General features: G+C 47.8%; 1 protein-coding gene across 2 annotated transcripts in view; it reads left to right on the top strand.

Annotated features, from left to right (window-relative positions):
• Positions 1-5,507, top strand: part of LOC115079042 (NACHT and WD repeat domain-containing protein 2-like) — a 247,792-nt gene extending 242,285 nt beyond the window's left edge. For both annotated transcript variants that reach the window (XM_029582083.1, XM_029582174.1), the window contains exon 31: positions 4,766-5,507. In XM_029582083.1, the coding sequence (XP_029437943.1) occupies positions 4,766-5,016 (251 nt within the window). In that variant the 3' untranslated portion in view covers positions 5,017-5,507. The remainder of the gene's footprint in view (positions 1-4,765) is intronic.
• Positions 5,508-12,995: the final 7,488 nt, after the last annotated feature.

Genomic DNA, 12,995 nt, shown 5'->3' with positions numbered 1-12,995 from the left:
TTGGAAGACGTGACTCAGCTTGTCTGCCAAGACATTGTCCACTCCCGGCAAGTAGGTGGCCTTGAGATACATCGAGTGGGAGAGAGCTTCCGCCCAAATCTGCGCAGCTTCCTGACACAGAAGGAAGGAGCCTGTGCCTCCCTGCTTGTTGATGTACCACATGGCCACCTGGTTGTCCGTCTGAATCAGGATGACTTGATTTGATAGGTAATCCTGAAAAGCCCTGAGAGCATATCACATTGCTCGAAGTTCCAGGAAATTTATTTGATGTTTGGCTTCCTCTGGAAACCAAGACCCTTGTGTCTGTAGATTGTCCACATGGGCTCCCCACCTGAGGTTGGAGGTGTCGGTGGTGAGAATGTGTTGAGGATCTGGTACTTGAAAGGGCAGTCCCTGGAGAAGATTGTTCTGATCTTTCCACCAGGCGAGGGACAGACGGAGGGAGATGGTGATGTTGACAATGGTCGAGAGAGGCTGAATAGCTTGAACCCATTGTGACCTCAGAGTCCAATGCATGAGTCTCATGGCCAGGCAGGCCATTGGTGTAACATGGACTGAGGACGCCATGTGTCCTAGAAGGACGAAGAATTGGCGAGCTGTTGCTGTATGCTGAGACTGCAACTGGTGAGCGAGAGAAACGAGGGTTAGCGCTCGTTGTTGAGGTAGAAAGGCTTTTGCCTGCAATGAATGACAAGGTTTGAGATGGGATCAAATAGGATTTTCCGTAATTGACGAGAAATCCTAGAGAAATTAGAGTGTGTAGGGTCAAATCGAGGGACGACCGAGTGGCCTGCTGGGTTGGAGCCCTGATTAACCAGTCGTCCAAATAGGGGTAGATGTGAACACTTTCTTTCCTGAGGAAAGCTGCGACGACTATGAGACATTTGGTAAAGACTCGTGGTGCAGATGCTAGCCGAACGGAAGCACTCGGTATTGATAGTGCTTTGGGCCTACTAAAAACCTGAGGTACTTGCGATGAGTTGGAGTTATCGCAATGTGTGTGTATGCGTCCTGGAGGTCCAGAGAGCAGAGCCAGTCTCCTCTTTGTAGAAGAGGTAGAAGCGATCCCAAGGTTACCATCTTGAACTTTTCCCGCTGGAGGTACTTGTTGAGAGCACATAAGTCCAGAATTGGACAAACACCCCCCGATTTTATGGGGATCAGAAAGTACCAGGAATAGAACCTAGGCCTTGCTGCGATAGCGGGACGGGTTCTATTGCTCTTAACCGGGGAAGTAGAGATACCTCCTGATCCAGAAGAATGGAGTGGTCAGACATTTCCCACGTCGGCAGAGGTGGGGAGTCCGGTAGCAGGGCAAGAAAGCTTAGATGGTAACCCTGAGCAATGATTGCCAGTACCCATTGGTCAGTTGTGATTGACTGCCACATGTTGTGAAAGTGGCACAATCGACCTCCCACTGGTATGCTTTGTAGAGGAATCTGGCTGCTGCTCTCCAAGCGGAAGTCAAAAACCTGAAGCAGGCCCTGGCTGGGGAGCTGCTTGTAGTTTCTGCTTTCGGGCTTGGTGAGGCTGAGACTTTTGATAAGGTCTCATAATACGGGACCTTGCTGGTGGTGGATAGGTCTTCCTTGGGCGGTAGAATGACTTCTTAGAGTCCTTCCTGAAGGGCTGTCTTGAGGAGAAGTCAGAAGGCATCGAAGAGAGCTGTTTAAGGGTCTCATGATGGTCTTTTAATTCAGCCACCATTCATTGGATCTGTTTACCAAACAGATTATCTCCTACACATGGTAGGTTAGACAGCCGGTCTTGTACTTCTGGGCGAAGGTCAGAAGATTTGAGCCAGGCCCATCGTCTTGCCGAAATAGCAGCTGCAGACACTCTGGTAGAGGTGTCGAATATATCATAAGATGTTGAATCTCATGTTTTCCCGCCTCAAATCCTTTGTTGACAAGGGTTTGTAGCTGGTCTTGGAATTGTTCAGGCAGGGACTCAGAAAAGTCTTGTATCTGTTTGAAGATGACCCTATTATATTGGGTCATATAAAGCTGGTAAGCAGCAATTTGGGAGATGAGCATGGCCCCTTGGAACACTTGTCGACCAATGTTGTCTAGGAACGTTTGTTCCTTAGCAGGTGGGGTAGATGAGTGAGGTTTTGACCTTTTTGCCCTCTTTTGAGCTGATTCTACCACAACTGAGAGGTGGTCGAGCTGGGATTTTTGAAAACCTGGGGCTGATTGCACTAAGTAAGTAGTGTCAGCCTTTCTGTGTACTGGAGCAATTGATCCAGGATTTTCCCAGTTCTTTTTGAGAAGATCCAGAAGAACTTGATGAATGGGGATAGAGGTGATTACTTTGGGGGCATCCAGGAATTGGAGTAACTCCATCATTTGGTGCCTGTCATCCTGTTCAGTCTGAAGTTGAAAGGGAACCAACTCAGACATTTCCTTCACAAAATTTATGAGAGAGAGGTCCTCTGGAGGAGAACGCTTCCTACGTTCAGTGGGAGAAGGTGGTGAAGGCAAGTCATCGGAGTCTGTTGAAGTATCATCACCCCAAGTGTCATAAGGATCAGCAGATTGACCTGTAGGATGAGAAGGGGGTTGGATACCTGAAGGCCCCGGGCGAGGCTCCGAGAAAATCGAAGAAAATCACCGGGGGCACCGATGATGGCATGGAAGGCATCGGTGCCGGCATTGAAGGCATCGATGGCGCCGATGGACATATTGGCACCGATGGATGAATCAGTGGCGAGGGATGAATTGGCATCGATGGCTGATGCACAACTCCCGATGGAGGAATGCGGAACGGTGTTTCTACTCCTGATGAAGCTGTCAACGGGGAGGGCATCGGAGCTCCGGGATCCATCGGTGGAAGGGCGGTCATTAGCGCCTCCATCCGGGATAGCAATGGTGCCAGCGCTGCCGGAATCGGGTCGATGACTAGTTCCACAATCGGTGCCGGTGTCGGTGCCAGAGGAACCTGGAGACGTTGCATCGCCTTGTCGATGGCCTCCTGAACCAGCCGGTCCAGTTCTTCTCGGAGACCTGGAGCAAGCAGCCCCGGCTCCGGAACAGAAGAGGGAGGCAGAGGCACAGTCGGAGGGACCACCTTTACAGGCAGAATTGCGACTCCCAAACCCCGATCGGGTGAGGGTGGCCTCGATGACCCGTTCGCAGGAATGGTCGGTGCCTTTCCTGGACGGGGCTTCTTCGACGGTGGCTCGGACGGTGGCGAGGTCGATAGTTTCGCTCCCTCGACGGTCCGAGTCTTACGATGGCGATGTTTTTCCCTGCAATCCCTTCGATCCTGAGGGGGGAATAGTGGGTGTCGATGGCCGTGAAGACATCGATAGCGGACGGTCACCGGATGGTGGTCGATGCTGGCGCGAAGTCGACAGTGCCAGTTCCGATGACGTCGATGCGATGGACAGCGTCGGGGTCTGAGCACGGAAGAGGAGTTCCATCTTCTCCATTCTGGCTTTGCGACCTTTAGGCGTCAGGAGGGCACATTTGGTGCAAGTCAGGACATCATGCTCACGGCCTAAACACATTACACAGACTCCGTGGGGGTCTGTGATAGACATGGTGCGAGTACAGTCCGGGCACCGACGGAATCCCGATGCCATGGCCATAGAAAAAAATCGAGCTGCGGTACGGTCGACGGCCAGTAGGCCGCAAGGGCCAAACTCGATGGTAATCGATGGAAAAACTGTCAAAAAACTTACCGGAGTACCGCGGCTAGAGAAAAGTTAGAGGAGGGACCCCTGTGGGGCAATTAAAGTGTAGATAATTCCGTGAAGAAAATTCCTGTCAGGAATCTCTTCAGAGCTCCTAAACCGCGAGGCTACTGCTGCGTGGAAAAAAGAAGACTGAAGGGGGACCCCTGCTGGCTGCAGGGTTAGTGCCATGTTGGGCATGCCCAGTAGGGGCCAGTCAAAGTTCTGGAAACTTTGATAGAAGTTTTCCGTGATTGGGCTCCATCCTGATGATGTCACCCATATGTGAGGACTACCATCCTGCTTGTCCTGTGAGAAACACTCTGCGTCTTGCGAGACTAACAGTAGGATGCACGTGTATGCTGGAGTCTGCATCATCTGCCATCCAGCTTCAACTCTCAGAGCCTGGCATATTGACTCTACAATGCTCCTCCCCCCAGCAGCAAAGGGACAAGTGGTCATTTCAAAAACCAGTTTTCTCTCATCAGATTGCACCAAGCATATGACTTTAGAAAAGTTTGATAGACCTGTGAGTGTAAGGCACTACTATAACCAGCACATATATATCCATTGGCTTCAAAGAAAGGGCAACATTAATATTACCTTCTCTGACAGAACTGGACATAAATTGTATGAAAACAAACAGAGGATTATGGATCAGGCAGGGCCATAACTATAGGTGGGTGAGAGAGACAAGAGCCCAGGGTGCAGAGCCCTGGCCGTTTGGTCTTCTTCTGCCGTCATTTCTATGTTTCTATGTAAAACTGACCAAATGCAAGTGCGGGGGAAGGGGGGGGGAGGGCAGGGGTGGAAAGGAGGTGTGTGGAAGCAGAGTGAGTGTGTGAAAAAGAATGGGACCGGAGTGAAGGCATGGGGACACAAATATGCAAAGTTATGGCTCTAGGATCAGGAGTGTAAGAGCTCTTTCATGTCTTTGAATAGAGTTGTTTAAAGTAAACCACCACACAATTTTCCTTTCCTTCAGCTCCTGGTCATCTCTTTTTCACATGGTGGGAGCCAATGTAAATTCTGACTTTGTTCCATGCCATGACAAATGAAGCCAAAGGCATATTGGTTTTCTTGTTTTAGGTGAAGTGAGCCTCTGGGATTTGAATAGCGGCAGAGTAGTATCCGTCTTCACTCCTGACAGCACAATTCGCTGCCTGTCGCTAGCTCTGGACAGGACGACAATCCTGCTTGGTATGAGTGACACCCCTGCCCTTATCGCCCTGAAAATAACATCAAGCAACAGAGAGAGCATGGCTTCCGAAGGAAAAGATTTATTTGGTGAGGAATCTACTAGCAGTGAGGAGGACCCTGACGAAACTGAGAACTTTTAGAGAACTTAAAGAAAATAAAAGCAACAATTCTCAATGGAGGTGTGAGATATGTTACATCAGTAGTAAATGGAAAAATATGTATAAACATGCATGTATTTAAAGAAATAAGTTCTAAAACATTAAAATCCCCTATGTTCTTTTATGACAATTTCATGCACCAACAATTTAATTGTTGCATTTTTGCCATATAATTATACTTTTTTGTTCTACATTTTTTCAGATTTTAGCATATAAAATTATTCTTGATGCAAGCAAGTAGCTTTGATTTGTAATAACTGTACTTCACTTAATTAAATGTGCATAGTTTTCTCACACTACAAATGTTTAAATAGCAAGTCCTTTACTAATCAAATTCAGCAAACAGAAGAAATACTTGCAATCAGGTCAATACAGTAAAGTGCGGCCGCGGTTACCCTGCTTCTAACCTGCCATACTACTCACAATTTGGCCGCGTTAGTCCAACCCGCGATTCGCTATCCCCTTTAACCCATTCTTACCGCCTCTTTAAATCAACGAGTAACGCCTTCCGCCCGCGGCATGTATATGAGATGTAAACGATCGGATTAGCTATTCACCCCATTCAGTAACGCGCGCCCCGACTATCGACTTTTTAACCTGCAGTTTAGCCGCGCGTTTAACCTGCTAATTTACTGCCTACCCTTACCCCTGCGTTAGAGGCAGGGGTAAGGGTAGACGGCAAACTTTCCCCCAAAAGAAAACCTAAAAACCCCTCCTCCCGAAGCGACTGGACATGTAAAATATTGAAAACCTAAAACCCCCTCCTCCCGCAGCGACTCGACATGTAAAATATGTGAATAAGTGTAACCAACTTACTTTTTGTTTCTTTTTCAGCCCTTTCAGCCTTCTCTGCCGTCCTCCGGCGGGGGCAGCCGGCGGCGAAAGCGGCTTCCAGCGACCCCGCCGGCGAAGACGGACGAACGCACGCCCGTAGTGCACGGGCGCTCAAGCCAATGAAAGCACATGAACGGACGTGCGTGACGTACGCCGTGACGTCACGCACGCGCATGTGCTTTCATTGGCTTGAGCGCCCGTCAATTTGGTCGCTCAAGCCAATGGCTAGAGCCAGCGAAGCGTATGCCGTGACGTCATGCTTGAGCGCCCAAATTGACGGGCGCTCAAGCCAATGAAAGCACATGAACGCGCGTGCGTGACGTCACGGCGTATGTCACGCATGCCCGTCCATGTGCTTTCATTGGCTTGAGCGCCCGTGCACTACGGGCGTGCGTTCGTCCGTCTTCGCCGGCGGGGGTCGCTGGAAGCCGCTTTCGCCGCCGGCTGCCCCCGCTGGAGGATGGCAGAGAAGGCTGAAAGGGCTGAAAAAGAAACAAAAAGTAAGTTGGTTACACTTATTCACATATTTTACATGTCGAGTCGCTTTGGGAGGAGGGGGTTTTAGGTTTTTGGGTTTTACATATTTTACATGTCGAGTCGCTTCGGGAGGAGGGGATTTTAGGTTTTCTTTGGTTAAAGTTGGGATCCACTTCCTGGTGCCTGTCATTTCAAATGTCATTTGAAATGACATTTGAAATGACAGATACCAGCGCACCCAGGATACTGTATAGGCGCTGTATAAAGCGCCTATACAGTAAAATGGGTTGCGCGGGCCTAACACTTCACGGATGCTTCTTGGACACAGCTTGCATTTGTAAGCTATTTAAATACGGTATCGAGCGGTAGGTGAGCAGGACTGTGCGTGCAGCAAACGCGGGTGCGCCCGGCACTAACGCAGCTCTTCCAACCGCTCCTTACTGTATCGGCCTGAATGAAAATAAGCAGTGGACCATTCCAGTGGCTTAAACCCCCACCTACCACTATATTCTCTTCCCTCCTGATCAGTGGCTGTGGCAACTTAAAGGAATGGTTTTATTGTATTGCTTTCTGTATCTCCTTGGAAGGAGTAAAGACTGAAGGTTTTCTACACCCAGGCACAGGAACATTGTTTATCCAGGAAAAATGTTCAGTTAGAACAACAGAATTAGCTTCTCATGGGCTGGTACAGCATAGGAGTATCCAAGAGTACACAAATCTAACCCTATTTTTTTCCAAATCACACGAAAAATCATGAATACAAGTTTAGAATGTTTTGTGTTTTTTTTTAAAGCACAAGTTTCTAATACAAAAAGATAGATTTCTTACCTGCTGGTTGTGTTTCTTGGAGGTTAACCAGGAATAGTCTAGAGACCATGAGTGACATCCTCCTTCCAACAGGCAAATGTAGAACAAAAACATGGACAGAGGATGTGGGTGCTAAGGGCCCTATTACAGTCATGACTTGGGATAGAGAGTGGTGAAGAAGCAGTGAAACGTTTTGGCATGTCACACAAGGAGTCATTCTTGTTCTCCTAAGTTTTTGATCATAAATAGTTTTATAATTATTCTTAAGTATTCTATAGCATTTATGCTCAAGTTGGTTGCTTTGCTTTTACTAGCCTGCCACAACAGAAGAGAATATTTAGATGAAATGCTTATAAGCTAGAAAAGTTACTGGGCACAGTGCATGTTTAGAGTACATCAAGGCCAGTGCTGACATCAGCTTAACTGAAAGCTCATAAAGAGCATTTGCATACCGAGTGAGAATGAATTTACATATAGCCGCTTGGATTAATTTTTTTTTATTTATTTATTAATTTTTTTTTTAATTCTTTATTTTCAATTTTTGAAATATAACCAAGAAAATATTCTTATACAAAAAAATTAATCCAGTTTTTCAGTTTTTCTGGATTAATTTTTTTTTGATTAAATAGCCATCAGAAATATTTTGACAATCGTGTCGCCCAGTAATTGGTTTAGGGGCAAGTGTGAAAAGCTGTAAACCATTTATAATGCTTGGTATCAGTAAATCGTCAGAGAGCTCCATACTGACATCTTGCATGGCATTTCCATAAGGTATACCTTATTATATTATTTGTAGACTTTAATAAAAAAGGATTTTTCTCCTCAGCTGCTGGCTCTAAGTATTTCTTATACTACAACAAGAGAAGCACCCATTACTGCGTCTCAGTGTTTTTAAATTTCCCAAAACTTCCTAATTTCTGCTATTCTCTCTTTTTGTCCCCTCCTTTTTATTTTTAAGGATCATTGTTCGTTAATATTTTCAGAAAAAAACTGTCAGTAATAAATTCAATCAATCATAGAAATAAAAACCATTAGAAAGAGCTCCATAAAACTGAAGCAGTTACGGGCCAATGTACTAAAATGTGTCAAAATTTGCAAAGACAACTTCATACACTAAAATCACAATTAGCATGTGTTCATTGGGAGAATGCAGCTGTTGGCCCATTTAGTGTGGAACGTTGGATTTTTTTATGCGAATAGCTATTTTAGTAGGTGTAGTTTTACTCTTGCGAATTTGTTCACAATTTCAATGCCAATGAGTGATGCAGAACTATGCAAAGCAGCTCATTAGTTATGAATATATAACTACCCGCACAAAATGGTTTGCAAATACTTTGTAAAAAATTTAACTTCAATAAGGTATAGTATTTTGCAAAAAAAGTTCGTAGAAAAAGAGGTATGCATGCTATTTTGCTATTGGGCTTATCTGCATATAATTCCCAATAGTAAAATAGTGCATGCACTTTGGTATATTGGCCTCAAAATGTAAAAGGAAGAAAGCAGAGTTGTTTACCTGTAACAGGTGTCCTCCATGTGGATGACACCATCAGATGGAGCCCAGCGCGGAAAACTTTTGCCCAGCCTGCCGCTATCCGTACGTCAATGCGAGGACCCCTTTCAGTCTCGTAAGATAGCAAAATACAAGCGAAAAAAATAAAACAAAATGAAGGTGAACCTAACATCGAGGGGAGGCAGGCCGGATTCCTGAGGACTAACATCCTGCTGTCCTAGGAGAACACCTGTTACAGGTAAGCAACTCTGCTTTCTCCTAGGACAAGCAGGATATAGTCCTCACATGTGGGTGATTAAAGAGCTCCAGACTACCTCCTGGGAACAAAGGGACCCACAGTAACTGAACAAGGTGCCAACGGGCACAACACAACTGCGGCATTATGGGAAACAGGGCAATCTGGCCCCACAAAGAGCACGATAAGAACAGTTAGGTTCAGGACTGGAATAGGTTGTGGAGGACAGACTGGCCAAAACCGCTCTCCTGGCGACTATCCCTGTTGAGACAGTAGTGAGCCACAAAGGTGATAACTCCAGGTCGAGGCTTGGCAGAGTTCAGCGATAAGGACTGCCCACAGGTGGGCCACTGACACTGCCATAGCCTGCAGAGTGAGTCTTCACCCTGCTGGCCAGCTGGAGGCCTGCCTGCTCGTAGCAGAAGGCAATGCAATCCGATAGCCAGTTGGAAAGGGTCTGCTTTCCCACTGCTGCTCCCAGCCTGTTGATGTCAAAGGACACAAAGAACTGGGTGGACTGTCTGTGCCTCACTGTATGATCCAAGTAGAAAGCGAGTGCCCGTTTGCAGTCCAGGGTGTGAAGACCACGTTGCCCCAGGTGGGAATGAGGCAGCGGGAAGAACATGGGAAGGATAATTGACTGGTTGATGTGGAACGCAGTCACCACCTTCGGCAGGAACATTGGATGCGTGAGCAGCACTACATGATCATGGAAGAATTTTGTGTAGGAAGCGTAAGTAACTAGGGCTTGGATCTCGCTGACCCTGCAAGCGTAAGTGATCGCCACCAGGAACATAACCTTCTAGGTGAGGAATTTCAGGTCACAGGATTTGAGAGGCTTGAACTGATGTCGCATGAGCCTCGCTAGGATGACGTTGAGATCCCATGGGGTTGCTGCCCGGCAAAGTGGGGACTAGACCCCACATAAAATGCCCAACAAGTGGCTGGTCTGAGATGGGCACCTCAGCGACACTGAGATGTACTCAGTCCGAGCTGGTCTGGAGGCCGGACTCAGACAGGTGCTACAGATAATCCAGCAGGTGGGGGAGAGGGCAGGATAAAGGGTCCAGTTCGTGGCCCCACACCAAATGGAGAAACGCTTCCACTTTGAGCTTTAAGATCTATGAGTGGAAGGTTTCTGAGATTCAATCAAGACTCTGGACACCCCATCCGAGAGCTGCAAGGGCTGGAGGATCCTGTGTTCAACATCCACGCCCTGAGGGCTAGTGCCCAGAGGTTCAGGTGGTGCAGGGTGCCCTAGTTCTGTGTTAGGAGGTTGGGAGCCATCCCTAGTGGAACCAGTGCGCTCACGGACAGGTCCTGGACGAGGGGGAACCACACCTGTCACTAGGATCATGGTGCACCCATCTTCTCACAGCTTCGTCAGAGTCCTCGAGAGAAGTGGGATTGGGGGTATGCGTACATGAGACCTTATCCCCAGTGAAGGGAGAATGTGTCGCAGGCCGGATGGTCCTTCCCCAGGATCAGGGAGAGGCAAACAGGTCCATGTCTGACGTGCCCTAGGAACAGAATAGGTTGGCTGCTACTGCCAGGTTCAAGGACCACTCGTGTGGTTGGAAGGACCGGCTGAGGCGGTCCGCTAACGTGTTTTGGAGGCCCAGCAGGTATGTGGCTCGCAGGTACATCCCTTTGGAGAGGGCCCAATCCCAGACCTATAGCACTTCCTGGCAGAGGGGGAAGGAGCCCGTGCCTCCCTGCTTGTTAATGTACCACATCGCCACCTGGTTGTCCGTTCTGATGAGGACAACTTTGGAGCTCAACCTGTCCTGGAAGGCCCATGGGATGTACCGGATCGCCCGCAATTCCAGAAAGTTTATCCGGCAGTGGGATTCAGCAAAGTCCAATGGCCCTGTGTATGTAGGCCGTCCATGTGGGCCCCCCATCCCTGAGGTGAAGCGGCAGTGGTAAGGGTCACCTGGGGCGGAGCAAGCTGGAATGGAAGTCCTATTTCCAGATTGGGTAGGACTTCCCACCAGGCTAGGGAGAGATGGAGAGGGTCTGTGACAGTCACCGGCGCTTCCAGATCCTGGGATGCCTGTCGCCATTGACACTGCAAGGCCCACTGCGGGTCCCTCATGTGGAGGCGGGCCAAGGGGATCACGTGGACTGAGGCCGCCATATGGCCCAGCAGGTGGAGCAGCAGATGGGCTGGTACCGTCACCCTGTTTTGAATGAGGGTAGCCAGCAAAGAGAGGGCGGCCGCTCAATCCCTAGGCAGATAGGCTTTCACCTGTGCCGTATCCAACCTGGCACTGATAAAGTCCAGCCGTGGAGACGGATTGAGATGTGACTTGGGAAAGCTGATAATGGGCACTGTAGGCATCGTTGAAAACCCGGTGATGCCATCAAAAAAAGGAGGTCGGCAAGCGGTCGATGACAGACTGGGACCCAGAAGCAGGAGTCGGGAATCGACCGTGAATAACGATAGTAAAGCCAAGGGCACCTACTGAAGGAACAGACCGTGAAGGGGGACCAGACGCAGAAAAAGGAAAACCTCCCAAAAACACTTTCAAGGGTTTGGAGCTCCACAACCGCAAGGCTACTGCACCGCGGAAAAGAAGAGACTGAAGGGGGACCTCGCGTGAACGCATGGATAGCAGCAGGCTGGGCATGCTCAGTCTGCTAGTCAAAATTTCTAGAAACTTTGACAAAAGTTTTCCGTGCTAGGCTCCATCTGATAATGTCACCCACATGTGAGGACTACCATCCTGCTTGTCCTAGGAGAAAAAAACATTACTAAATCCATTTAACACAACAAACCCAAATCTTTTAACAGAGTTCAGACTGTCACAGGTGCTAAAAATTAAATAAAGATAGAGCAGTTTTTAAAATTAGATCATAGAAGAAAGCCAAAAGTTACTCAGAAGCACATGGTTATCTTCAAAGTATACTGTTAAAACAGGGAGATTAGAATATCAGCGTGAAGATATGGAAAAAGCAGTGTGCGCTCAAGTAGAGTTAAAGAAAGGACAAAGATGAATGATTCCAAATGACCTGAATCAACTGCTAATAAGCAGATTGTGAAAAGGAATAAAAACATTTAGGGGTCTATATTGAATGTAAACCCAATGAATGCAAATCTATTCAAGCATATCCATTGTGGCAATCCTGAAAACCTGACTCGCTTGGTGTGTCTCCAGGAGAGGGATGGAAAACATCATTATAACTTATCATTCAAATAAGCCATTGTTCCCAAAGACTTGAAGATATCCATTGCAACACCATTTTTTTTTTAAAGGGCTCCCAGGGTGATCCAAGTAATTAGCTACAAACCTATAAGCCTGAAAAACTGGGTAAAATAGTGGAAGTTATTATTAAGAACAAAATTACTGATCATATGCATAAACATGGATTAATGAGGAAGAGCCAGCATGGGTTTAAGAGAGAGAAGTCTGCCTTACTAACAGGCCAATTCAGTAAAGTGTGCGGGAGAGCCGGCGCTATGAGGCGAGCGCCCGCTCTCCCAACACGCGCCCAGGCCCTTCTCCCGGGCGCGCAATTCTGTATTTAAATTAGGGCCCGCGCTAATAAAGGAGGTGCTAGGGACACTAGCATGACCCTAGCACCTCCTTATTGGCGGAAGCGGCGGCTGTCAGTGGGTTTGTCAGCCGACGCTTAACTTTACCGGCGTTGGTTGTCGAACCTGCTGACAGCCACAGGTTCGGAACACGGATGCCGGCAAAATTGAGCGCCGTTTTCCAACCTGCGGGCAGATTTTTTTTTTGGGGAGGTTTTTGTTTTTTTTAATTTTTGGGGCCTCTGACTTAATATCGCTATGATATTAAGTCGGAGGGTGTACAGAAAAGCTGTTTTTTCTGCTTTTCTGTACATTTGCCTGGTGCCGGCAGGAGTTAATTTCTGAGAGTAAAATGTGCGGCTTGGCTGCACATTTTACTTTCTGCATTGAGGGTGACTAACTAATAGGCTCATCAACATACATTTGCATGTGATGTGCGCTATTAGTTTCGGGGGGGGGGGGGGGGGGTTGGCCATGCATTTTCCACGTGCTATTACCCCTTACTGTATAAGGGGTAATAATAGCGCGTCGAAAACGTGCGTCCAAACGGGGGCGAACGG

Source organism: Rhinatrema bivittatum, chromosome 1 (genome assembly GCF_901001135.1).
Source record: "Rhinatrema bivittatum chromosome 1, aRhiBiv1.1, whole genome shotgun sequence".
Taxonomy (NCBI): Eukaryota; Metazoa; Chordata; class Amphibia; order Gymnophiona; family Rhinatrematidae; genus Rhinatrema; species Rhinatrema bivittatum.
This window is presented reverse-complemented; position numbering and strand designations above follow the sequence as displayed.